This window comes from Argopecten irradians, chromosome 8 (assembly GCF_041381155.1).
Source record: "Argopecten irradians isolate NY chromosome 8, Ai_NY, whole genome shotgun sequence".
Lineage (NCBI taxonomy): Eukaryota > Metazoa > Mollusca > Bivalvia > Pectinida > Pectinidae > Argopecten > Argopecten irradians.
In genome coordinates this window covers 2,976,709-3,003,791 of record NC_091141.1, presented here as the reverse complement: position 1 = coordinate 3,003,791, position 27,083 = coordinate 2,976,709, and the positions used below count along the sequence as shown (strand labels likewise).

The window sequence follows — 27,083 nt, the reverse complement described above, 5'->3', positions numbered from 1 at the left end:
TGATTGAATCACGTGTAAATCGTTGTCAACTGTAATGGCCACTTCACGTGTAAATCATTGTCAGATGTAATGGTCAAAGAACGTGTAAATTATTGTCAAATGTAATGGCCACTTCACGTGTAAATCATTGTCAAATGTAATGGTCACATAACGTGTAAATCATTGTCAAATGCAATGGCCGGACGACGTATAAACCATTGTCACATGTAATGATCACATCACGTGTAAATCATTGTCAAATGTAATGGTCACATCACATGTAAATCATCGCAAAATGCAATGTTCGGATCACGTGTAAATCATTTTCAAATGTAATGGTCACATCACCTGTAAATCATTGTCAAATGTAATGTTCGGATCACGTGTAAATCATTGTCAAATGTAATGGTCACATCACCTGTAAATCATTGTCAAATGTAATGTTCGCATCACGTGTAAATCATTGTCAAATGTTATGGCCACATCACGTGTAAATCATTGTCAAATGTAATGTTCGGATCACGTGTAAATCATTGTCAAATGTTATGGCCACATCACGTATAAATCATTGTCAAAGGTAATGGCCACATCACGTGTAAATCATTGTCAAAGGTAATGGCCACATCACGTGTAAATCATTGTCAAATGTAATGGCCACATCACGTTTAAATCATTGTCAAATGTAATGGTCAGATCACGTGTAAATCATTGTCAAATGTAATGTTCGGATCACGTGTAAATCATTGTCAAATTTTATGGCCACATCACGTGTAAATCATTGTCAAATGTTATGGCCACATCACGTTTAAATCATTGTCAAATGTAATGGTCGAACCACGTGTAAATCAGTGTCAATGTAATGGTCGAACCACGTGTAAATCATTGTTAAATGTAATGGTCGGATCACGTGTAAATCATTGTCAAATGTAATGGTCACATCACCTGTAAATCATTGTCAAATTTTATGGCCACATCACGTGTAAATCATTGTCAAAAGTTATGGCCACATCACGTTTAAATCATTGTCAAATGTAATGGTCGAACCACGTGTAAATCATTGTCAAATGTAATGGTCGGATCACGTGTAAATCATTGTCAAATGTAATGGTCAGATCACGTGTAAATCATATGTAAACATTGTCAAATGTAATGGTCGGATCACGTGTAAATCATTGTCAAAAGTCACAGTCACAGATATATAACGTACTAAAACACTGTAAACCATTGTCAAATGTAATGGTCGGATCACGTGTAAATCATTGTCAAATGTAATTGTAGGATCACGTGTAAATCATTGTCAAATGTAATTGTAGGATCACGTGTAAATCATTGTCAAATGTTATGGCAGATTAAGTGTAAATCATTGTCAAATGTAATGGTCGGATCACGTGTAAATCATTGTCAAAAGTCACAGTCACAGATATATAACGTACTAAAACACGTGTACAGCATACAGAACAACAAGGTTGACAAACGTTATTTGACAACATTTTAGCATCTCACGACCTTAAGAAGGTTAATTGAGTATTTTATTGCAAGATATCAATTCTCAAATTTAGAACCCATTCAAACTCACACTCAGTCAAACATATATGGAATCGTACGCTCTACCACGCACATGCATACGTACGAATCACATCCAGATATTTTAACAAAACCATATATATAAAGCATTTCTGTATATGGTGAACAACACGGTGTGGTAAAACCAGCAGGTGTAAAACTTTATAACATATCATAAAACAATAAAATCACCAAGGTTTTGTCTTAAATAAATATATTTTCACAATATAGACATCTTTAAAATGTTCTGTATATAGAACATATATATATATAATATACAGACTTAACGATTCTTATTGCAATATATGTAAATATATGTAACAACAATAAAACAAAATCGTAAAAGTAACACAAGTACGTGGAGTGCTAGTGATAAACACCTAACATCTACAGCGTCATCGCATCGGCTAATTTAACGATAAAGACATTTAGTATTTATCATCCTCGATACTCTATGGGGCTATTATCACTCTCGTGATATACATCCCGGCAATATATCACAGTAAAACGGGAGGCTCTGTGTTAAACAACAGATGATCAGAAATAATGATCGAATAAAGATCGAATAATGGTATATAGCACGACTTTAAAATTGACCATTGTTCTCTGTAAAAATTCAAAAGAAATCTCTGGAGTGCTGTGATTGGTCATTTTTTTTCTCCTGGTTTGCCTTCAGTTTAACAATGGCATAATCCTGGGGTGTATATTAAGACAGTAATAGTAAGTCCTGGAATATCGAGAATAGGAATTGTAAAGTTACTACATTGACTGTAATAATGAATGGTGCATTATGTGTTTCAAACGCACCACAATAAAAATACATAAGTTACGCATGCTAAGAGCAAAAACATTATATCTATGCGAATAAAATATATTTCTAATGAACACACATTAAACGTACATTGATGGATAGCGAAATATGTCTTAGACAATTAACAATTGGACATTTTTTCTCCTCGGTTTTGTTTATGAGTAGCAATGGTATATTGGGATCTTGATATACTGCAATGCCGTATGTCTTATATGTATATCACTGAGTTTTTTTCCTACTTAGACCACGAATTCACCGTATTGATGTCTTCGTGAATGAAATGGAATAGTGATGCAATCATGAAATAACTAAACTTCGAATTGAAAACTTGACACAGCAATATCATTGTTATCCATTTTAAACTTCAAACTAGAACATTGGATTGATTTAATGATATTGCCTCTTCTAAGTTTACCTACGTGATTCAAATAAATCAAATCAGAACCTATAAATATAACAATGACATTGAACTCATCAAACATTGTCTCAAACTCTGCGCCAAGACAAAACCGGTACTTGTAGCGGTGTGATCAGAGACCATAGTCGCTTGCTTGACCAAACTCATCTCTCTTGAGACTAAACCATTGCCTTGCTAGACCTAGTCTGTGATGTTCTTTCCTCAATTTCTCCAACAAGTTTTTGATGCTTTCTCCTTGATCTCATTTTGCGTATTTAAACTTTGACGTAGTATCTCTTGAAACTTAAAACTTTGTCTGTGCGTGATAAGTTTACAAAGGAGTCGTCAGAACTAATCTCTTGGATACTTGACGAAGTCTCTTTAGAAACCAATACAAATATTCGAGACAATTAGTTTGCAAAAATCCTTGCATTGTAATTCAAAATAAATCGTCCTTCTTTTTGTGATTAAACCTATTAATATTGATATCTCAAGGACAGACAAAGTTTACTTATAATTTGATTAAGTCTGCGATTCTCCTTGAGGATTAGTACTACATTGTTCGTTTTGTAATGTGATCGTAATAGAGTCAGGACCTATGTCTTTAGAGGCAACATTCTTCGATTCTTCACCTGAACATACTGTTTGTGGTTCAGCCTTTGTATCGCCAGTCCCTGCTGGGTTGTCGGTAGTGATGGATTCCACTGTACTGACATTAGCCTTAGCATCGATGTCGTTGTTCTCAGTTCTGCTTTCATCGACAACCTTTTCTGGTAAATTGTTCTCGTTATTAACATTAGTTTTCACTCTCTTAGGAAGATCGTGTGTTTCAACATAGTGTTTTAGGAACGCTACCATGCTTCTTCGTCCTTGCTGTAAACATAAGTAAATAAGAATGAGAATTGCATTGCGTCACATGCTTTGTTTGTTATGTTTTAGTTTGTCCTGTTAAATAAGAAATATTGACTATCACTCGAGAATACCAAAATTACTCTAGTTAAATGCTCAATTTATACTGGTTATTAATTACCTAGCTATTTAATCTTTGTTATCCTAATTGACACAACCTATTATATTGGTAAATGACGTCATACCTGTACTGTGAAGTCTTTGTCAGCTACCTCCATACCGAAGTCCATCACGCCCACGTGACCCGTATTTATCCCAACAGATCGATCAATATCCTTTTCCTGCAGAAAATACCAAACCCATGAAATGTTTATAATTAGACGAAGCTTGAATTACAGAAAATTAAACATTCTTTTATTGCACAGAAAATAACATAAATACATTATACATGTACACTAAATTTCCACATGTGTCAAACGAAACAATCTAGGAAAACGCATGAAATATTTAGACGAAACTTGGATTACAGAAAATTGCACAGTTGGTAATTTCACAGAAAATAACTGTAACACGTTATATTTAAGTGCCATACGAAACAATCTAGGAAATGGTCTAATAGTTAAATCCTTTTGAGAGTATTGGTATCCATTGGATTCTCTAAACAATATGTTTATGATGAAATTGAGCTTATATCAATATGTTTTAATATGCTCATGTTATAATACTGGGATGTTTCTTGGCTATGGATAATTCAGCCACACAGTCCATCAGCTAGCGTGTGTGGCTGTGTGGGTGGGAGGCGTGTCTGTGTATCATAGTTAAACATCGTCAAGGGCTGTCTGCTCTAGACCAAATTAAATTAACATCATGGGGTGAAACCAACATTTCGTAGGAGAAAATTGAAATTGGGCTTAGGATGTAGGCAATTTCATGCACATTAAGAATGTATACATTTCATTTCGTATCAAAACTTTTAATTTACCAAAATGACACTTGATGGATAACCGCGTCTCGGCCTCGGTACTTTACATTTGGTGGTAGCAGTGAGTGGTTTTAGAAGCATTACGACAATTAGTGCAATGGACGAGAAACTCACCCAACAAAGAGTAGACCGTGCGTTTACATACCTCGACATATCGTCTACTCCCATTCACAAGCAATGCATTTTGCAGCGCATGCGTGAACGATTGAAAGTCGTTGATATCCTGTCTACTGTAACCTAGGTAACGTTCTAACAGGTAAACTCCGTTGCTTTGGGCGAAATCCATCAGTTCTTGGAACTGAATCTGCAGAAAAAGAAACAAAAATGAAATTGGACCGATTTTAAGACGGCGATATCGCGTTGTAATGCCATAATTTCTCCTCGCTGCTTTTCAATTGTCTAGCTGTCATCTGAATAACAGAATGAATATTTATTTAACGTCGCATATTAAATAAATATTCGTTCTCTCTATCACATTAACGTCGATTCTGCTTACATTCTAGCATCTATGGCTTGATAGTGTAGGTGGAGTGGAGTGTATACCGATATTGAGTACTGTGATGGTAAAAGGTGACTAAATTTTGATCTTCTTTCTAAAAGACTTTCTTCACCTTTACGCCTTTAAGCTTCGCGCTATAACGAAGACTGGGGTTCATCCATTCGGTAGTGTTCCTACATTCATAATTATACAATATAATGTGACCTGTCGGAGTTTTCTGCTCGGTGTCTCTGACATTGTATTCATGCTTTATTTAGCTGATACATTTAGTAGACAAAGATGCGCCTTAGAAAACCAACAAAAGTGCACACTTTCAACAAACAAATACATTAGACACGCTTAGGACGCCGTCATCAAATCACCTCATATGTTAGAGGGAAGTTAAACAGCGCATTACCAAGATAATCTTAAGTGAAGATGAACTATTCCTGTCAAAGACTTTAACATGAAAAAGACAGCATAATCCTACTTGAACAGATGATTGTGTTCGTTAGTTACAGATAACCGTATTCCTCACCTCTCCATCCTTACTACTGTCTAACAGTTCAAACGCTTTATCTGCCGTGATGTCTGGTCCGAACAAAGTTTCTTTGATTCCATCTGATATCTGTAGATATACAATTGTGCGGTCTTTGAAATTCAATAGTATTATCGTGTTGTTAATATAGCATGTATTGAATAATAATCATCGCTTAGTTTTTATTTGTTCCGTTTATTGAACTTGGTGACGACAACACTAACGCAAGCGGGAAATTCAAAAGATATACGTGTATAGTTTTGGACTAGCATGATCATAATAGAGATAAATATCCAAGGCGCCCTAACGGGCGCCATTTTATTTACCTTCCTTCGGGATTGGCTTCATATTAACTGTATGTCCGATCTGGTAACAGTTTATTGCTTAAGTGAATGGATCTCTAAAAAATATGGCGCTACTTTCGAAAACATATGACGTCACAATCAAAATTTACCCGCGAGAACAGATAACACTATAATATGCAAATAAGGAATTGTGCTGTATGCAAAATTTCGAAGAAACCTAAAACGCTTTTTATACGTTTAATGTTTGCTGACCGATGTCCTAAACGTTAAACTCACAATGTAAATACGAGTCATATAAATTGATACCAATATCTAATCGGATCCTGTGTGCGCATATTTAGGTTACACTGATATACTTACATCTGTAAAAGCTGCCTCCAGTTCTGACTTGCTAATACAACCATTTCTGTTAAGATCATGACGGCGTAGTATCTACCAAAAATCAAAATTGAAAATTTGAATCCCTTTCTTTAAATTATGTTTAGAATGATATTATACAAATATGAGGAATTGCATTTTGAAAGGTTTCTTTTGTATCCATCAATTAAAGCAATGGTAAAACAAAATGGGCACACATTTATTCTTTCAATAGTATGTGCTCTCTGAAAATACAAAATGGGGTGTTGTATAAAAGGAAATATAATTTATGAATGATAATATCGGAAACCTTTATCAACATTACATGTAATTATACACATGTAATAACCATTTAGGAGATGAATGTTTTTCTTTCATACTTCAAAGAATTCCGTGAAAGCTTCCATGATTTTCTGGTGTTCTATTTTCGCTATGCTCTGTAATGCCTTCTTCTTTAATTTCCGTCTGGAATAGAAAAAGTATCCACTATTAAAATCTGGTGATTTTCACTGAGATGATATTTTCTTTCGAATGACGTTATAGAAATCTGAAACATTCAAAATCCGAAACAAATAGCTAACGGGTAAAATACGTCATCTTTTCGCTAGATCAAGATATTATTTAGTGAAACCCGGTGATGATTTTGAAATGGCCGTTTATACACGTATCACAAGGAAATTTTGTGATAAAACGCATAGTGCTAAAATTGACTTTGAACTGAAAATACGTTTACTCAAAAGACTCTTTGTTAAATATATTTCTAAGACATCACAATAGCTAGTATTTTCTATTGTTAATATTAACAATGTATATAATTAGAGTCCGGAAGTCCAGCTTTACTGTACATGTCAACATTGATCAATTCTTTGTCGTATAGGTATAACAACTCAGCTAACATGTCCATTATATTACGTAATAGGATTATCATATTAGTCCACTGGTCATCTTCAGATTGTCTCAGTTTAATTTAACACCTATAGATAAGCGACATCTGTCAATCACAATTCTAGAATTTCATTGTCTGTATATGTATTTAACCATGTTATGTTTTATTTCATGTTAGTTAGGTCTCCGACTTTGTACGGAACACAACGGCTATATTCTGGACACTCCAGAATAGCCATCCGTCAAGTCAAAGTTATCATCATTAAATTCCAAAGTTCAACTTCAACATTTTTTACGTCATTTTTACTTCTTGACAAAACGTGCGGAAGTTTCCGTATGTTAATTGGTGGAGTTAATCCGGATAGTACCCACTTTTTAGCTGGGTACGCTTTCCCGTTACCTCAGCTGCTAAGCGAAGTATTCCCTACGAGTGACACAAAGATCTAGAAGGACCAACTCTATTCGGAATCACACGGACTGGAACCCAACCAAGGCTGTGTTCGTCATACTTTGGATCTAACCAGAGTAATGTTTGTGTATGACAGTAACTGTCAGGATGACGAACGCCGCATGTTACAGATGCGGTGATAAATTCGTCCCCAATCATGTATTGTGGTGTCCTGCGAATGGATGTTACTGTTTCCGGTGTGGAAATATTGGACATTTTTCTCGGATGTGTTTTCGTCGGACCGGATATCGTACTGAAAACATCAGTACTACAGGATCTTCTCCCTGGACCAGACAGTGTCCCAATTCCTTTGCACGTCCTGCTTCTGCTCCGAAAAATTCTTCGGACAGAGAGTCTGATCGTCCGACATCGCCAAGGAAAAAGACCAAGTCCACATCTAAACGGCGGCGAGATTCCGAACGACTCAGGAATTACCGAGAGATCAAAAAGGTACAGAAATCATTTCCTTTTTATGAACTTTCTATCATTGAGCTGACAGCCGTTTTGAAAACTGATATGAAACAGGACAATCTAAAATGTCTCACAAAAAAGAACAAAAGACTAGTGTCTACAGTAGAGATTCTACAACGACAATGTAATAATTTTCGATATGAAATCACAACTCTTAAGGACTGTGTCTCCGAACTTCAGAACTCCCAAGACAACATAGCATCGGCATGGCAAAAACAGTTTATTACCCTTAAGATTGAACATCAGAACACAATAAGGAAATTGCACTCCAGAGATATTTTCATCGAGGACTTACAGGCATCGCTTTCGATTCAAAAAGAGGAATTTCGCACTATTAGTTTAGAAAACAGCAGGCTTATCCAACGGAACACCAACCTCGGCAAAGAAATTTCTATATTAAAGCGGAACAATAAAGAATGTGTACAGACTTTACCATCTCATTCAGCAAATTATATGCACAACCAGAACACGTGTTCTTCAAATGGATTGTCCCGTGAACCAACAGCACCAGTACCCCTACAATACAACCATGGGCCGTACCAAAATAAACGAAGCCGAAGAGGGAGATTTAAATGACTCTCTGAGACGAGGACGTCTCATTTTTCGTAGCCGGAAGGAATTATCACAAGGAAATTTTGTGATAAAACGCATAGTGCTAAAATTGACTTTGAACTGAAAATACGTTTACTCAAAAGACTCTTTGTTAAATATATTTCTAAGACATCACAATAGCTAGTATTTCTATTGTTAATATTAACAATGTATATAATTAGAGTCCGGAAGTCCAGCTTTACTGTACATGTCAACATTGATCAATTCTTTGTCGTATAGGTATAACAACTCAGCTAACATGTCCATTATATTACGTAATAGGATTATCATATTAGTCCACTGGTCATCTTCAGATTGTCTCAGTTTAATTTAACACCTATAGATAAGCGACATCTGTCAATCACAATTCTAGAATTTCATTGTCTGTATATGTATTTAACCATGTTATGTTTTATTTCATGTTAGTTAGGTCTCCGACTTTGTACGGAACACAACGGCTATATTCTGGACACTCCAGAATAGCCATCCGTCAAGTCAAACGTATCATTATTAAATTCTAAAGTTAAAATTCAACATTCTTTTACGTCATCTTTACATCGTGACAAAACGTACGGAAGTTCCGTATGTTACACGTACGATATGCCGATATTAAATATTTTCACCATGGCGCATTCATTGATAAGTCGAAACTGGAGATCATTCCTATCTAGGTGCTGTAGAATTTATCAGAAAGTCGGGACATGTATTTTGAGGCACCATGTATATATTTCTGCCATCGTATATCGGCATGTCTTCCTAACATGCTATATATTTAAATGAGAAAAAAGCATTACTTCCAATATTCTGTTATAGGCAGCAGCACGTGGAACAATTTTCAGATTATTTATAGTCTATAAACAAGTTTTGTGAGAAACCAGTGGAATGCTTATGATCAATACATTTTTTTTAAGTTTTGATCAAAGGAAATAAACCAATGGCGGTATTATTTATTGTACCAACAGATTCAGCCCAATTTCTCCAGAATGCATTGTTGTATAATAACACTGCTGACCTGATATGCTCTATAGGGGAGATTGGGATACCGTCCAGACTATACAATCAACCGTTAAGCAGACGACGTGTTTGTGTTCTAGCCAAACATGCAGTACACGTGCACTACGAAACATAAACAAATTCCATGTGGATGTTACGTACAGAAGACGATGATACTACATTTTACGACATACTTAGAGAGACTTGTTTTCGGTATTTTCCCCATCTGTTTCCCATATCTCTTCTCCATACTAAACCGGAATAAATCCTCCTCCAGGTCTTCATACTAAAACACAATAATCGTCAAACATTTTAATTAGGTTTTGATCTAAGAGGATTTGAAAATATCCCTCTAATTTGAAACAGACTTTTTGAAAATTTTCTGAACATGTTACATATTTTTGTTTTAATTAAATGTTTGACGTGGAGGTGCAAGGGAAATCCACAAGGTTTCTGGATAACAAAAAACAATGGTACTTGACATCTGCCTTCCCCACTTGGGTTTTGAACCCGTGACCCAGAGGGGAAGGACTGGTGTATAGTAGAAAGTCTCAAGTATGGCCACCGTGGCTATTTAAGAGATACCAGTAATGCAACAATGTTATTCGATCAAGAGATGTTCTCGTTAAGCGAGAAATCATTCAATACCTCCAAGTAAGCATACTTCTGCTAATGGCTCCTGTCACCTACCACAAGAAACCCTAGCGTTTTAGGATTCCTGCCTTCAAATCTGCCATCCCTCGCGAGGAGACCAGGAAGTTTGTCTAGAGGTTTGAGTCTCTCCAGGAATGTGTCGCCCGGCTCCATCGACAACCACCAGCCTACGACAAAACGTAGCAATCTTTATAAGATTTATACTCGTAGTTTTAATGTTTAATATTGATGAAACAATAACCATTTTTAGAAGAAAAAAAAACATACAAGCAAAAACAAACAAAAATCCCGAATTCTGACGTTATAATTTGTCGATTTTCAAATCGATTCAATAAAGAGAAATACTCAAATATATATTTGTATTAACACTTAAAAGAATGTGAAAGGTTCCATAAGAGTACGTTCCCAATGTTCTTCGATGACATCCGTCGTACAAGTCATAGCCCCCAATGAGAATCGGTTTACAACAATGGACATGTTTTTGAGGAATTGTCGACACAATGAGTAAAGCTCATTATTTTCTTTAGAATCATATTTTTTAGAAATATAGATTGATGCAAAGTAATATACTTAGTATCATAAGCTATGTAAGGAAGTCATTACACTCTTTTAAAAACAGGAAGGCGGATATATTTGGTGTTTTTTCTGTGGCTAACAGGATAACACCTCTGCTCTCGACTTGTTATATATAACAGGATAGACAATGGTTTGTATTGCGCGATATCTATGCTACCCTAAAAAGACCTAGGTTGAAAGGGGCATTGCCTTTTATGAAAATATGCCCAGTTGTGATACCAAAATATATCATCTACTTCATGATCACAATATAGCGAGAACCTGTGATTTGGCTGTCCCATTCTACTCCAATGAGACAATAATCTAGTGTGTGTATCAGTAATAGGCTGTCTATAACAGCAGTTGAAAACTATCGTCAATGAGATGATAATTCAGTGTATCTATATCAGTAGTAGACTATTTACCGTCATAACAGTGTATGGGGAAGTTACACATGATCCCGCCGTCCACAAAGACGTCCTCGTCACCTGCCTTGTCGTATTTCACTGCTTGAAATAAAACTGCAAACAAAACAAAAATGTATCAATATTATGCACAATTAATTTAATTGATTATTTAATTTTAGAACAACGTATAATTGCAATAATATGAAGTGTTAGAAACAAAAGCTTGAAATGTGTATTTATTGACATTCAATCATCACGTTTTGAAAATTACAAAATTTTAAAGTGTATGTATTTAAGATCCGCAATTTTTACAAGGCACTGCCGATTCTGATACCTCCTTCCTCAAATCTACCTTTACGCCTGTACAGTTGGATATTTGATTTGGCTTTGTTTAACAGCCATAACCATGTAAGGGCATGCCAATAATATAGAGGTAAGCCGGAGTATACGGAGAAAATCAACGACTTACAGTCAGCATCTGGCAAATGTTCCAGGTGAGTTTAAACTTGCTTCCTAGGTATACACGACTATTTTACCTAGTTAGCGACAGAACGTTGATACACTTTAACAACAGGGCCACCCCGCTCTATATAGTTTCGGGGATCAAGCTTCATACCTGGAATGGACATGGACATGCGTACTGCCGTTCTGATCGGCATATGAGGTGTAGTCTTCGGGTGACAATATTCCTCTGTCATTCGGCTAACATTGGTAACAACAACACAGAGTTCTACCCCTCTTTTCTTGTATAACTGAAGCAATTGAAACAAATATATAATCATTGAAAATCACATTTAATGAAACAAATATATCAATCAATGTCACAATGATGTCGCTGTTCATAATTCAATAACTTTGAAAAACATATTTTGTAGTATACCAACTCCGCTCTATTTAGGGAGTGTCGACGATGACGTTAACTCTTCCGGAGCACTTTGATCTTAATTGCGTTTACGTACATTCGTACTAAATTTAATTTTGTTTGTAATTTACTCTTATTCATATATTTTATTGTAACGTTGGTAGATTGTGATGTGTGACTAAGATCCTGCATTTACAGAACTATAACCGCTATCAATCATCACTGACGGATTCTAGAACGAAGAAATAGTTTATGGTATAGTTTAACTGGAAGTTTGATGATGTTGTTTTTTCGTGCTCTTAACTTATAATGCTGAATCAATCCTGTGTGACCTTTGTATAATATCTGTAAGCATAATATAGTTTTAACTCTAGGTACGACAATTTCATTTTACTCACACATAAACATCAAAGTGTTTGTACGTTTATGATCGATCACATGTTACCACGGCCGGTTGCGTTACTCTAACACTAAGTGTATATAATGTAGCCATCAAAGCTAACCAATTAAGACGACCAGTTAGGGCAATGGACTGTGGTGACACTGTACGAATGTGGAGAGATGATGCATGACACAAAAATCTGTGTAGTATCTCATATACCAACCAACGTTGTCAGTTTTATCAGAGATATAAGAAACACATGAGCCAAGATGTTAGTATTCACTACATCAGTTTTCTCTCCATCCCAGTGAGATGATACATGTTAACCACAATGCCAGCGTCCTACTCATTACAACTATCTTGCTACGCGACAAACGGCATTGGATTGACAGTTTCTATTAATCAAATATTGCGATTAGGTCAAAATTATTTTTTGTAGTTTTCATGATGTTGCCAAACAATAAATGAAAGGCGCGATAACAATTAAGCGAATTAGAGGTTTGCCTGGTTTTATTCAGCTGTACGACCAACTGAGATGGGATGCGTCTAGAGATCGCCCTTGTCACCAAAAGGAGAATGAGAAGCTAGCCTGCATGACGCTGTGCACGGATTCCACAATTACTTGTCTCTGACAACATGGGGATAGAAGACACACATAACACAATATTATTTCTCCACTTCTACACGTGAAGGCGATATTTGTATTTACAATACGACAGTAGCTGACAAAGAGGACAAAAAAGACTACAGTTTACTAGTATCCCATGGCAAGCATTTATCGTTATTTATCAGACACTTCATTCAATGTCATATTTGTTTTAAGTTCAGAAAATTAACTTTCTCTAAGAATTCGATAATCGATTATTTTTTATGTAGTTATTCTGGAATAATATTTGACATTTCAATTTCAAGGAAGCACGATAATTTATAAGACAAATATTTGTGAAGAATCGTATGGATTATTGCACGCTGTTTCGGTAAAACAATTTTCAATCCCAATAAGAAGTCAGAAAACAACGCCAGTATTCTGTATATTGGTGTCTAAGTGAAGCTATAACAAAAAGAAATCACGACAACTATAAATACCTAGGAAGAAATATCCGACAGATAAACAGTTAAATTCTTGTTTATGCCTTTACATTATATTTGACCTTGAATCTAATGGCACTGACCTTGCGTACAGCCTTGATACATCTGTAACTGTACTAAACTAAATGTCAAGTTATCCAGCTCGTAAAACAACGAGTAAGCATTTGGCACTGGGAATCAATTCCGTAGCGTATATTTACATGAGTGTAAAAGGGAGGAAGTAATCTTTTGGTCCTACAGATATAAAAGACGATTGATGTGTCAATTCAAGGAATAGTCTCCAGTACACGAAGAGGTCAGGTCATGACCTGGTCTTGACCTCTGTGTCCCAAGGCATCAGACCTCACCGATAGAAACATAGCACAGACTGTAGATTGCACTCCAAACATTTGGCTACAGTGCTCTTGTATTTACTATCCAGGCTCTAGTATCTTAGAATGTTGACTCTATTTACCCAATAAAATCGACATCACGTTTTTGTAACGTCGCCTGTGATTGGCTAAAAGGGCAATTAAGTCTAAGAGTGCATTGATATTTGGATTTATTTCGGTAATACACAGATTCTAATGGAAGTGGGAGTAGTTGGTATCACTGAAACTATAGGTTTATGCGATGTTTAGCTTCGTGGTCATGAGATAGAGCTTATTTCACTGAACTTTCCCTTTTAGACTGATCTTATCAAGGTAATAGACAAAAAGACCGTGCTATGATATTGAATCCTCGAGTCTCAAAAACGACATATCGCCTTTTACTACTTTTCGATCATTCAATCTTATGATATAACTTGTATGTTATGTTGATATTTAAAATGACAGTGACGAGAAGTACTCAACTAAACCTACTTGTATTTTAAAGACAATTTTTCGCTTAACAGTTTAATAACCTCGTGAAAATGTTAGATTATATCTATGGGTTATAAATATAAGATCACGATGGCTTGGATGTAAGTACGAGTAACCTTAGACTAGGAGGAAACCCGAGGTCACGGAGAAACCCGCTATATCGGATAGGACTGGTAACTCATGTCTTTTTTACGTCCGTTCCGGGGATGCGAATCTAATTACTAAACCATCCGATCTATTTGAAAAGCTAGCATATACAACTCACTCCGGTTCCAATGATAAATCTTAATTTGTGGTTCCTGATGGCATGCCAAAATATAAGCATGTTTAAACGTTAAACCATGAAGATGTTAGTTCTTTTTGGTAGAATCAAATTGAGTATGCTTCTCTATAATATTCCTTTTTTACTTACTCTTGTAGGTATTGAGATGAAATCAGAAAGACATTTAATGATTGAATTACAATTGAGAGCTGGAGATGCCAGTTTTTTTCTTACTCTTGTAAGCATTGGGATGAAATCGGAAAGACATTTCAATGATAGAATTACAATTGAGAGAGCTCAATTCTAACGATGTTTCGTGTGTAACAGATGATGTATAGGAAGAATAATAAAAAAACGACTAGAACTCCTACATATTAATGTCTTAGCAAGTAATGAATCCCTTCTCCAACAAGAATCTAAGGACGTATTTGTTAGACTGGCAGCAGTTTGTAGTTTTCTCATGAATATTTATTTCAGATTGTCTTAATTTAGTTTGGTGATAGCGGTTCATATTGATTTTTATTCCTTCTCATTAAGAAACAATTCACTCCCAGCACCGAATAGATCACACGGGAGTAGTTTCCTGTTTCCATGTCGGAGACCCCTTCAAAACAGGAAAAGTTCATCACTTTTCGTCTTTCTAATGAAGCAGTGACAATTACAAGTTGGAGGCTTATAATTGCCTCAAATAGATCAAAGTACTGAAAGTGCTGAAGCAGGCTTATAACTTCCTCAAGTAAAAAAGGAAATTGAATTCTTAAAAATATCAAGAAAACACTATGGTCTCGCTAAACGAGAAAATCTTGAAATTGTCGACCTTGAAAATTAAAGCCTCTTTTATAACATTCATTTTGGGACTATCTGGAATTTTTTTACTAGAAGAGAAAAAAATTAAACACAGAATCACATGGAGGTATTGTTGGAGTGTAATTTTTCGCGGCGTATAAAATTCTCGCATATTTCGGTTTATTTGAAATATCCGTGATATACGATAAACGATACGATATATATGATAAACGTGAGAACATACGAGTATCATCAAACGCAAGCTAAACATGCTTTTAATATACGGATGGTGAAAATTTGTAAACCTAGAATATTTTGAAACTGGTTAGCTAAAATCTCAGCATGGGAAAACAACAACGTATACAGAATCAGACTACATGCACTAGTTTAACTGGCGGGTGACTAGAAAGTTCATTTTACCTGAAGCTTTAATTAGAATTGTAAAGACGTGCACTGCCTCGCGTTGTGATTATATGACGGCATCAGGTCACATATTATGTATCGATCTTGTTATCTCTCTTAGCCATACTTCTTTATCAACAGGTCGTAAAAGTAGGAGACGTAATTGAATTCAGGTTTAGTACATCCACTTTCTCTCGTCATCCCCACTTGTATGGAATAAATGGCCACCTGTAGCATGACATTCACTCATAAACAAGATAATATGGCTTATTCAGTCTCGATTAAGTCCTCAGACATCGCGAAAGAGATAAAAGATCTCAGTTTATATGTCTAGCAGAAGCGGGTACTTTTACACTGAAGGAGTCTCCTTCGCGAATCGCTATTTCAAACGGCAATTCATTCAACGGCTACAGTTGATCGCATTTGGCTAGTGCAGCATCATTCGGGAATTCTACATAGAAGACGACACTCCGAAACGTCATGAAGTATTTTCTTCAGAAATAAATATCTGTCGTATTGCTTTCAAGTTAAGATATGGGAAGAGGTGTTTTACCCGGCCGATAGATTAATTTTTCACTTCCTGACAGTGATATTTAATCGTCAAGGGAGGCTTATGTATCAATAGCGCACAATGGGCGACTGGTGCTGTCGACGGGTTTACTCCTACGACTTGATGTTCTACATTGCACAAGTTGTGATGTGGTAATGTATTTTACATTGCTGTTTACTGCCCGGATAAAAGTCGAAACTATGTCTCGGAGAGGCGTGTGAAATAGCGATATCATTTTTAATTATAAATTGTCGTAATTCGAATCAGATTTTGAAACGAGAACCGAAATTCACGGAGGATAAAAATCATTGTCATGACGTTATCCTATTACCACATCGATGTTTTGTTATTAATTAAAATCAAAACTTAGGCCGCCTAGAGTACAATACATTGACAAGTGAAAATGACATTAAAACAAAACAAAACCGAATCGTAGTGTATGCACATCTTATTTATATACGACAGATACTTGAAAAGGATTATTCACTGAATACACAGACTCAATTTATATGTTAAACTCATCATTCAGTAACCAATTCCACATCTTTTGATTTAAAGAAAGCCAAGTACAAATGAGATGTCAGTAGGGGCTAAACATAAATCCTTTAGTTCCACTATACAAGAAGACACAACATGAATATACCGCAGTCTCCCGAAACACGCACCTCGCACAACATACACGCAACACACCGCATACATGGGAGGCCGTCTTTACATGACCATAGCTGTCATCAAACAAACAAACAAACAAACAAACTTAAAGTTCGCAATAGGAAAACATTACATTTTTTTACTTTGGGAAAAAAATTCTCCATAGCAAAGCATTACATAAGTAAAGGAAAAAGTATCAATTCAGGAAGTCCTAAACTCCCGTTAAATGCTGTTCAACAGAAATATTTAGTTAGGGAATGTTCAAAACACTGGGGCCTGATATGGTAATGAGAGAACAAAGCGATATCTCACCTGTGCGAATGTAACATCCGGGTCCCCCATCGCCTTTGCTAAAACCCCGCCCAACCAGTTAGAGAAACGGTTACCAGGGTTCCAACCAAACTCCTTTCGTAAACCTGGTAACAAGCTCAGAACGCCCCATTTATGATCTGAAACAACAAATACTTCTATGCTTGATACTGGCACTATATTTCGCTATCAACGCACATCCTTATTTTCAAAAGAATTCATAATCGGGGAAGAAATTAGGATACCAACCGTTGACTAGCCATTACTGCTAATTAAGTAGTCAATCTGTTATCGATTAAAACATTAACAAACGTCAACTTATCTATTTGACACGTCATATGAGTTTATCATGGACAACGGCATACAATTGTTACAACTATTCCAAACTGTTTTACGGTTTGATTCCATTTGATGACTCTCATTCATGTCGTTCCAAAGTTCTAACCCATGTGTCATATTAAACCTGCCAATGTAGATAAGTCTATAAATGTGGTTCCGATCACTTACAATATCTACACCCCTGGATATATCATAGTAAAACTGGAGGCAACATAACAGAACAGGTTTGATCATATAACGGTACACTGTGGTTGACTGTTTGACTTTGAAGTAGGGCGTTGCTATGGCGTTACTATGATATATTCCAGGGGTGTAGAGATCTGAAGTGATCGGAACCCCTTGAGTATCGAGGATGATCCAGGGGTGTAGAGATCGTAAGTTATCGGAACCCCTGGAGTATCGAGGATGATCCAGGGGTGTAGAGATCGTAAGTTATCGGAACCCCTGGAGTATCGAGAACGACCCAGGGGTGTAGAGATCGTAAGTGATCGGAACCTCTGGAATATCGCGGATGGTAGCAGTATTATTTTTCGTTATTAAAGTTATTTAAAGATATTGCAAATTAATCGTAACCAACTGTTTAAATGTGTTTAAAATATCTAAACAATATCTCCATTTAATGGTGAAAATATGTTTTAGAAGTGGAAGTATGTCTACATTGGTATCTAGAGGCCAGACTATACGTAAGTGTACCGGCAAGGACGTACATATATATCATACGTCTTTGCTTCCAACGGTTTTTGCAGTCGGAAACCCCGGAAAACTTCATTATCCTACACTTGCGATCTTAACTCAGGCTTATTAACACACATTAATTACCAGACACACACTTGATTCTTAGCTAACCAACATCGATGACTAGACAAGCGTGTGTTTTGTCTTTTGACCTACCCAATAGGATACTGTTGAGGTCCTGACTCAGAAACTCGTCTACTTCTTTAGAGGTGTAACCGACTGACACCAACGCGGCGGTTATAGCTCCGGCACTGGTCCCAGCGAAACGTTTTACGTTCTGCATGATCCCTAGGTCCTCAATTACCTACTCCAAGGGAAATTAATTCAATTTTTAATTATTTATCATTATTACTTTTCCATCAAAAGGAACGACATCCATAAGTTAGCATTACCACTTAGCCTTTAACGAGACAACGTTATGTAACATCTTTGATTCACCATTATTCATTCGCCCAGAGCTACTTAATACAAAGGGAATCCTTAATTCAGCATTGTTCATAGGGACGCAAAGACCTAATCATAGAGCAATTACGTAATGAACTCATATGTTGTACAGAACAGCATGGTATTATAGGAGAAGCATTAATGGCGAATCATAAGAAACATATTATGTAATACTACGAAATAATTTTTTCTATTAATCACTCTTATGTATAGAGAACTGATACAGCTAATACTGCATAATTACCAGATAAAAGGACTTGTAATACAATCAGTAGCCACGCAGTCTCAAAGACAATTACGTGTCTGAGAGAGGAGAGGTTACCACAGAAAATATTACTACCATTCGGTTTTCTGAGCCAACGAAATAATTATCTGTTAAGTTCTTAGATAATGAAAGCAGCTTAAAGATTTTGGATTTAAGGAAATGCATTTTGAAGAAAAAAAACATCACTAACTCTTAAGGAAAAAGAAACGCAGGTGAAGCAACACATTAGAGTTAGGTATAACAATGATAACAACACCTTTATTGAACCACAGAACGCTGCCCCTTCAGCTCCACCTCCTTCAAAGACCAAGTTCTCGAAAGGGAACACATGATCCCCTAATCCGTCATATTCGTCCACGGGAACGCCCTCATCAATAGCAACTGGAACACACGACAGAAACAGGAATTGTACTTTTATAGAGTTTTCCCATACACATCCCTTGTCATCAGCCTTTTCATCGCACGCTTCACATATTCGGTGGATAATATTTTATTGCAAACTGTACGTACATGTATGCCAACACTTCTTTAGAGATATATGCGAGGTAATGATAAAGAGTTTTTTATATGTTATTCACCACCACAATTACAACAAATAAAACATAAAAACAAACACAAAACAAACATAAAATATAAACACAAAGATAAAACAAAAAAAAAACATAAAACATAAAACCAAAAAATAAAACAAACATAAAATATAAAAACAAACACAAAATAAAAAAACAAAACATAAAAACAAAAAAACAAAAACAAAAAAAAAAAAAAAACAAATGAAAATATAAAAACAAAATAAAAAAACAAAAACAACATAAAAAAAAAAAAAAAAAAAAACAAAAAAAACAAAAATAAAACATAAAAAACAAACATAAAATAAAAACAACACAAACAAAATAAATAAAAAAAACAAAAACAAACATAAAAAAAAAAAAATAAAATTAAAAACATAAAAAAAAAACCATAAAAAAAAAAAAAAAAACATAAAAACATAAAGACAAACATAAAATTAAAACAAACATAAACATAAAAAAAGCATAAAAAAAAGGACTACTACGGTGCATAAATATTCCGTGTATATCATATTTTTATCCATGCATTTGAAGGATTTTTAAAGCTTTTAAAACTCATCAAAATTTATGGCTTTCAATAGCTTATTGGAAAAAAAATTTATTGCATATGTATAAACTTTAGAGAGATGTTAAAATTGTACCAAATGCAAGTGCACCAAAAGTGGTGTTACTTGCACAGATGGTTGATAAATTGTTATCGACCGTTTCAGGAAATTTATATTACAAAATTTGCAGATTTTACAGATTTTAAATACAAACTTTACAGATTTTAAATACATCAATACATTATTTTAAAACCATTATATTTTACAGTTTTTCACGACTTTTGAACTAGTTGATAGGTTGTTTATATTAACTGACTTCGTTGGTTTGATATACTGTTAAAGCTTTCGGTACTCTCTGGTGAACATAGTATAAAGTAGGTAACAAGGCATACATTCCATTATCCCATTATCATCCTAAACTTAGAATCGTTATTTCGAAATATTCCATTGACGTAAATCAATTTCATAATGTCACCAGACTATATCAACCATCCTTTTGTAAAATGACGTCAGAGTCGTTTTGTTTTGTTCCTAAATAAAATAAGCGTGGTGTTTCTGGTCCTTCAACCCAAAAATCTATCCTGATCTCACATATGACCTTATTTGTATGACAGAGGTAGTTTTTGCTCTCTCAATCTCTCCAACTCCCTCCACCCCCTCTCTCTCCCTTCCAACTACTCAGATGCTTTCTTATTATACGCTTTGAAGGGTATCCGTCCAATTTACATTTCCGTATTTCAATGATTTTTGACATTATTTAATTTACTTTTTATTTAATTTACTTTATGTTTGTATTACATTTTTCACTTCAGTTGTTATTTCAGTCACAGACCTTGATTCTCAGACTTTACAAATCAATAGAACTGAATACGTTACAGGTGCGCCAGAATAACCGTGAATTATTCATAACGTTTCATCATTCGAGATAACACTCTTAAAAGAGCATACATATTATTGAAGGCTGGAGATCGATGGTGTTATTGCATGTAGAAGATAATATTTAGGCTTCCACTCTCGATAGGATCGTGATACTTACAGAGCTTAGTAACAATTGAACGAGTGATTGTATCTTTACGATAGCACTCCCTAAAGATGTAAAGTAATAATATTTTTCCACAGTTACCTGAACAATATTACAATTTATACTTATAATCACAATGTCATAATATATACTTAATTTCTCTTATATTACTCAGTATGAATATATCGAATTTAATCTAATAATTTCATTATATTCTTGTTTATCTAGATATAAGATATTATTCTAAGATACTTTTTTGATATTTATCCCCAAGAAAAAATTTGAACGCTACGATTTAATACCTTTTATATTGAAAAAATATTTTTTAATAAAATTTTCCACTCTATATGATATCATTGGATCATTATTGTACCAATTATTTTTCACTTGAATTTCAAATGAAATTTTTTAAATTAGATTTGCTTATTCACGTGGTGAAATATTGCTTGTGAACATTGTATTTAAAGTGAACAATCGGGCAAGGATGGCTAAAGTCGGTAAAAATGGTGTGAATGTATCCAGAATAATTTCTTATGGAATAGAAAAATAAACTTTCTCGTCAAAATCTGTCTGCGCACGTAGAAATTAATTTAAAGTATAGGAATCCTAAAACGTCCTCCCGGCTGACTATGCCCGTGGTTACATTTCCACGCAGCCTCGCTTTCAATGTTTTCACCTTTTCTTTATTTCAATGGTCAGAACTGGGAAACATAAGCAGACCTTGACCGTCGCATTAATATGTGAGAACTTTTGGAAGGCCAATGAACGCATATAGAATTGTTTTCTTTGCCCGACTATTCACTTTAACAATAAGTATCTAAATGTATCATAATGCTATTTCACTTACCACTATCAGTTTCATCCTGTGACGTCACCGATTCCATTCGCTGGGCCAGTAATTTGGCATTCTCCTTCTTTTGTTTATCCAGAGCCGTCGCTTTTTTATCTACGTGTGTCTTATCCTTAGGCTTCTTGGCCTCCTTACTAGAGTTCGTACCCATCACTGTTGTTCAGTTATCTGTAAAACAAGGAAGTTATACACTGGATCGATTTCTTGCTTACTCTAATTATTTACACATTTATGACATGGTTTTATAAATATTCATCAGCTACAATAAAAGTCGCCCTCTCCGTATATGTCCTCCGTAGCTTGTTGGTGCACCTCTACTTGTCTTTAGAAATGTCACCACCGACTTTGAACCAGCACTCTCAGCGTCCAGGCTGCCGTATCGATTGATGTGTTTAGGTTGAACAAAACTGTTTGTGTTGGCGTCAAAGTCTAATTTGTCTACACAAATGTAATTATGTTTGGAACAGTCAGTGTCGAACAAATTACAACTTGTTAGATGTGGAGAAACAAGAATGATAACTGATATTGTACATAAATTGTAACACAGGCAAAAATGACCTTTTCAATATCTAACGAAGCTACCCGCTACCAACTTACGACTAACCTGCTTGATGAGGGTGATCGTCAATAACCATCCCTGGTAAAAATTTGTCCTTTAAAATTGGTATCCAAATATACGTGGACAGATTCAATCATAAATATACATTGTGAGAAAACGACATAAAACGTGTTAGACAAGTCTAACACGGAATCTGATATTTTATTATTTTTATTTTTCAATGAATTCCTAGCATCGACCCGGACCTTTCACATTACCACACACCCTTGGACAGACAGCTTCCCACGTCTTTTTTCTATACAATTATCAATTGTAACTACGACATTTTCTATCTGTACACCTCTATAATGCGACAATATAACCTCGGCTGATCAACGCATACCATCTTAAACGACACCCCCTACGCAAGATCAGATATCTAACGACTCATGCATATATTCTATAGTTATATATAAGAACACACTGAGATATTCCACGGTGTCCTCAGATGCACTCAGAGCGTATGATAAAAGGCCCCAGGTGAAAGGAATAGTATATCTCTGATGAAATACCATTGAAACAGGTCAAAACTTATCCCTTTTATTCCTGGGAGTTATATTGTGTATAAGAATGAGTGGGATAATATTAATTTTAAAGTCGGCTATCATAGCAGAAATTCCGCATTCCTGGAAACTGTATTTATATAGTTATATCAGCAAATAAGATAATTGTGTATCAAATTTTAAATTAGTTGTTATATCATTCATTTAAAAGTAGGCTATCACAGTAGAAATTACGTATTCCATGAAAATATATAATAAAGTTATTTCAGCGTACAGTATACGTTTGATTGTGTGTGATATGATACACTTTAAAGGGACAATTCACTCAGGCTAATTCTTTTACATAACCAATAAGCAAAATATGGCATAAATGTATTGTTCTACATTTCTTATGAAACATATAACATAAAATATTGACTTATTTCACGTCATTGTTTAGTATTTTAATTGATACCGTTGTAATTACAAATCGTTGATCAATACGATTAAGCAGGTACAATATGTACGCTATACCCATACCCGAGCCAAAGTCACACACGTTAAACAAATGAACTACATAATCACTGAGGAGGTGATAAAATGATTTTTTAGGCAAGACAATTCACCTAATAAGGTAAACACACTACTGCAAGAGTGATTTGAGCAGTTCTAGACAAAAATTGCATTACTCTACAAGTAAGGGACAGGGTTCGGCATACAAGATGTTCGACCACAATGTGTAATGGCGGACAGCGAGCGAGTTTGAACATTTCGCACGCATTTCACCACCATGGGCTTTTCTGGCATATCACAGTAAAACTGACTGATCTTATTTCCGTTAGGACTGGGTTTTTCCATTATATGGACAATTTTTAATGTTCTCTTAAACTGAATTGTGTGTGATCCCTTTAAAATAGCTTATCACAGTAAAAACACACGTTACCCTGATGTTTATCTGTTCTAACAGGCAGGTATAAATATCTTCACTATCTAGGACAGATATCCAAGCCTATTTACAAATCGATAGTTGTCTGTTTAACCGAGGACTTTCAAAGCTGATATGTTTTTACCCGATTGTTTAACTATCGAATTGTCCGGTGTCGACATGAGTGTACAGTCTCCTCCCACACACAAGTGTGAGTCAATGGTGGAAATAAGTTTGATAAATAGTCTATCTATTTATTTCTGCTCGTTACAATATAGATTTTATGATGCATGACAGACAAAACAAGACATAATGACGTATAAACGCCATATCGAATGTTTTAAAAGAAAACATATTGGTTATATTGTATTGATGTAAATCGTATTGAGGCAAAATAGATGGCTTTTATTTCTAGAATATAAAGCTCAATATCACAAAATTATAATAATGGATAATTTAAGAAAGTATTGTGTAGTTAGCTAAAGCTATATTTATTAATCTTTCAACAACATGAACATTGTGCTCAATTTATATAAATCCCCTTCCTGGAAATATTACCCAATACATGGGACTACTGTAACTGGACACTATTTTTAATTAAGTGCAATGTACGATTGTTTATCCAAATTCATCGAATTGTCTCTCTTTTAATTGCTCTGCACGTGTAACGTGACGTTGTCACGTGTTAACGATGACATATGCAAGTTTGAAATCTAAGACGGTTTAAAGGAGCCGGTACTGGTGAAGCCGGTTTGATCAATGGTCCATTGGGAGGGCGTCGGCGTTTATACAACTATTGATTTATAACCTTACATCCAGGTATTACGTCACTAGACAATCAAATAATTAAGTGGCATTCAATCTAATTAGTTCACGGGGAATAACGGTTTACACGTAGGAGAAGAAAGAGGGGGTGAATCTCAATAACGACCTAACAGATGACCTAACGAAGTACTGTGATGGGGACTGGTGGGTGGATATCACTGTCGATGTATACAGTTTAATGGGAGGATGTAGGAGGTTTATTAAGATAAGGTACTTATTGGGAGGGGGGAGGGCTGTGGGAGTTTGACTTGATCGTATCTCTATATATAGCTAGTGTATATAGCGTTAAGGTGTTTTATGGGGATGTTGTGGGGGTGAGGGGAGGTGCCGGTGGGGTGGGGGCAGGAGTCGGTATGAATTTGACTAAGATAACCTTTATATATTCACATATCAAATCACAATAACCCGCCACATTCCAATCTGATATATGCATTTATTTCCCGGTGTCAGTTTTATAGTGAGCAACCCTTATATATAAAATGTTCAATAAGGCCGATTGAAGTTTTTACTAGGGTTCATAGTGCTACCGTACCGTCTTACTAGGGCCAACATCTACATATGTTTTATATACCTGTAGATGGTGGGGATTTTGTAAGGGCTAACCTCTATTTATAGAACTCAGATGTTTAAGAGGGCTGGGGATAACCTTTTTATACGCTGATATTTAGAGTTATATGTTATCGAATGGGGGACGACTGGAGTTTTATAAGGGTTCACCTCTATATATATTCAGTGTAACAACTGGTATAGGGTTTTATATTAAGCTTGTATGACATTTACTTAATAACCTAAACTATTTTAGAGAACAGCTGAACCATGAAGTAACACACGTTGGATTCTGTGCCTGCTGGCCATGCGAGTGTATGAGAGACTACGTACGTGAATACTACTGGTCATAGTCTGTACAACAACAATATCTACCCTTCATAACAATACATTGTACTGTAGCTCGGACAAGTCAGCTATCACCTGCTACGTATGTTAATAAAAGTGATCAGAAAATAGAACTTACCTGTCCCACGTCCTGCAAAGGTGAGTGAACCTCCTTTAACTAATCAGCTGTTTAAAGGAAACTGTCACTGACTAGTAGAATCACAGCTGTGAAATGCTTTACCACGCTATATAAATACACTAGGTTACGTTAAGGGAAGTTTAAGCCAGGATCACGGCATGCCTTAAATTCCTGTGATGACAGCATGCATTAACCCGGGTAAGTGCCGACTGCCGTCCTGTTAAAACACACTGTGGTCTACTTATATAAATTACATATCATATGTCATCTTCTTCAAATTTCCACCATCATGCTGAACTGCAGACGTCTCGTTTGAAATAAAGCTCGCCAGAATATTGCCTTCTCTTCTTTGAAATCTCCTCTGGATGGTCACGCCGGCCTCTTCTAAATGTCCCACAGTAGGCTCACAGGTTCAAACACCCACTAGCACTCGTGTTAACTCCACAAGCCTTTTAACTATCGACACAAATTAAACAATGTCTGTCGTTTGTCTTCAAATGTCCACTGGCATTGCGTGATTTCCGCCAAACAGAGTAGAGCAACAGAACAGAAAACTAATCCCTTCCTCTCCTGCTCATTGCCGACCAGGATGCTGCAAGCGGACTATTGACAGAAATTAAATCACATCTGTCCTTGACTCTAGATACACATCGAATCCTTTCTTAAAATGCCCATCAGAGCCTGGTCGACTTTATCGACGAGAGAATAAAAGCCTCACCGGCCCCCTCTACCAACATGCTACTTACAACAGTACTTGATTCTGTATTTTTCTTGGTGAAAGTCTTTCCATATGTCTATCGTCAGCACACTTGTAGCTACAAGCGAGTCATTTCAACTTTCTTATTTTCTCGCTTAAATTGATATATAAAACGTCTATTCATTAGCATATGGTTTTGTACTGGTGTATACGAAGTCTGCCTGACTGACTATCTGGAGTAAAGACCGCACCACTTGGCATTAGACCCAATGAATCGTGTTTGATGGCTAATGGGTATATAAATACCCAATGGAGATGCACGGCATGCTACCAAAATATACTTATTTCTCATGACATTTCCAGACAATGAACAGATAC

At 35.7% G+C, this 27,083-nt stretch overlaps 1 protein-coding gene across 1 annotated transcript; it reads right to left on the bottom strand.

Moving 5' to 3' along the window:
- Positions 1-1,117: 1,117 nt before the first annotated feature.
- On the bottom strand, positions 1,118-27,083 carry LOC138329094 (uncharacterized). The gene is made up of 15 exons (XM_069275837.1): positions 26,009-27,083; positions 22,164-22,334; positions 19,438-19,562; positions 18,629-18,776; positions 17,402-17,538; positions 11,880-12,015; positions 11,282-11,377; positions 10,338-10,468; positions 9,842-9,933; positions 6,640-6,724; positions 6,263-6,334; positions 5,598-5,687; positions 4,727-4,885; positions 3,845-3,940; positions 1,118-3,623 (listed from the first exon to the last, which is right to left on the bottom strand). Exons 2-15 carry the CDS (start codon positions 22,315-22,317, stop codon positions 3,273-3,275), a joined length of 1,872 nt encoding a protein of 623 aa, XP_069131938.1. The 5' UTR covers positions 22,318-22,334; positions 26,009-27,083; the 3' UTR covers positions 1,118-3,272.

Bases quoted from the DNA above. Each gene is read 5' to 3' on its own strand.
- LOC138329094 (XM_069275837.1), bottom strand. From the start codon at position 22,317: ATGGGTACGAACTCTAGTAAGGAGGCCAAGAAGCCTAAGGATAAGACA. The intron at 5,688-6,262 runs GTAAGTATATCA...GTATATCTACAG, and splicing joins TGGAGGCAGCTTTTACAGAT to ATATCAGATGGAATCAAAGA. The intron at 3,624-3,844 runs GTATGACGTCAT...TTATGTTTACAG, and splicing joins ACAAAGACTTCACAGTACAG to CAAGGACGAAGAAGCATGGT.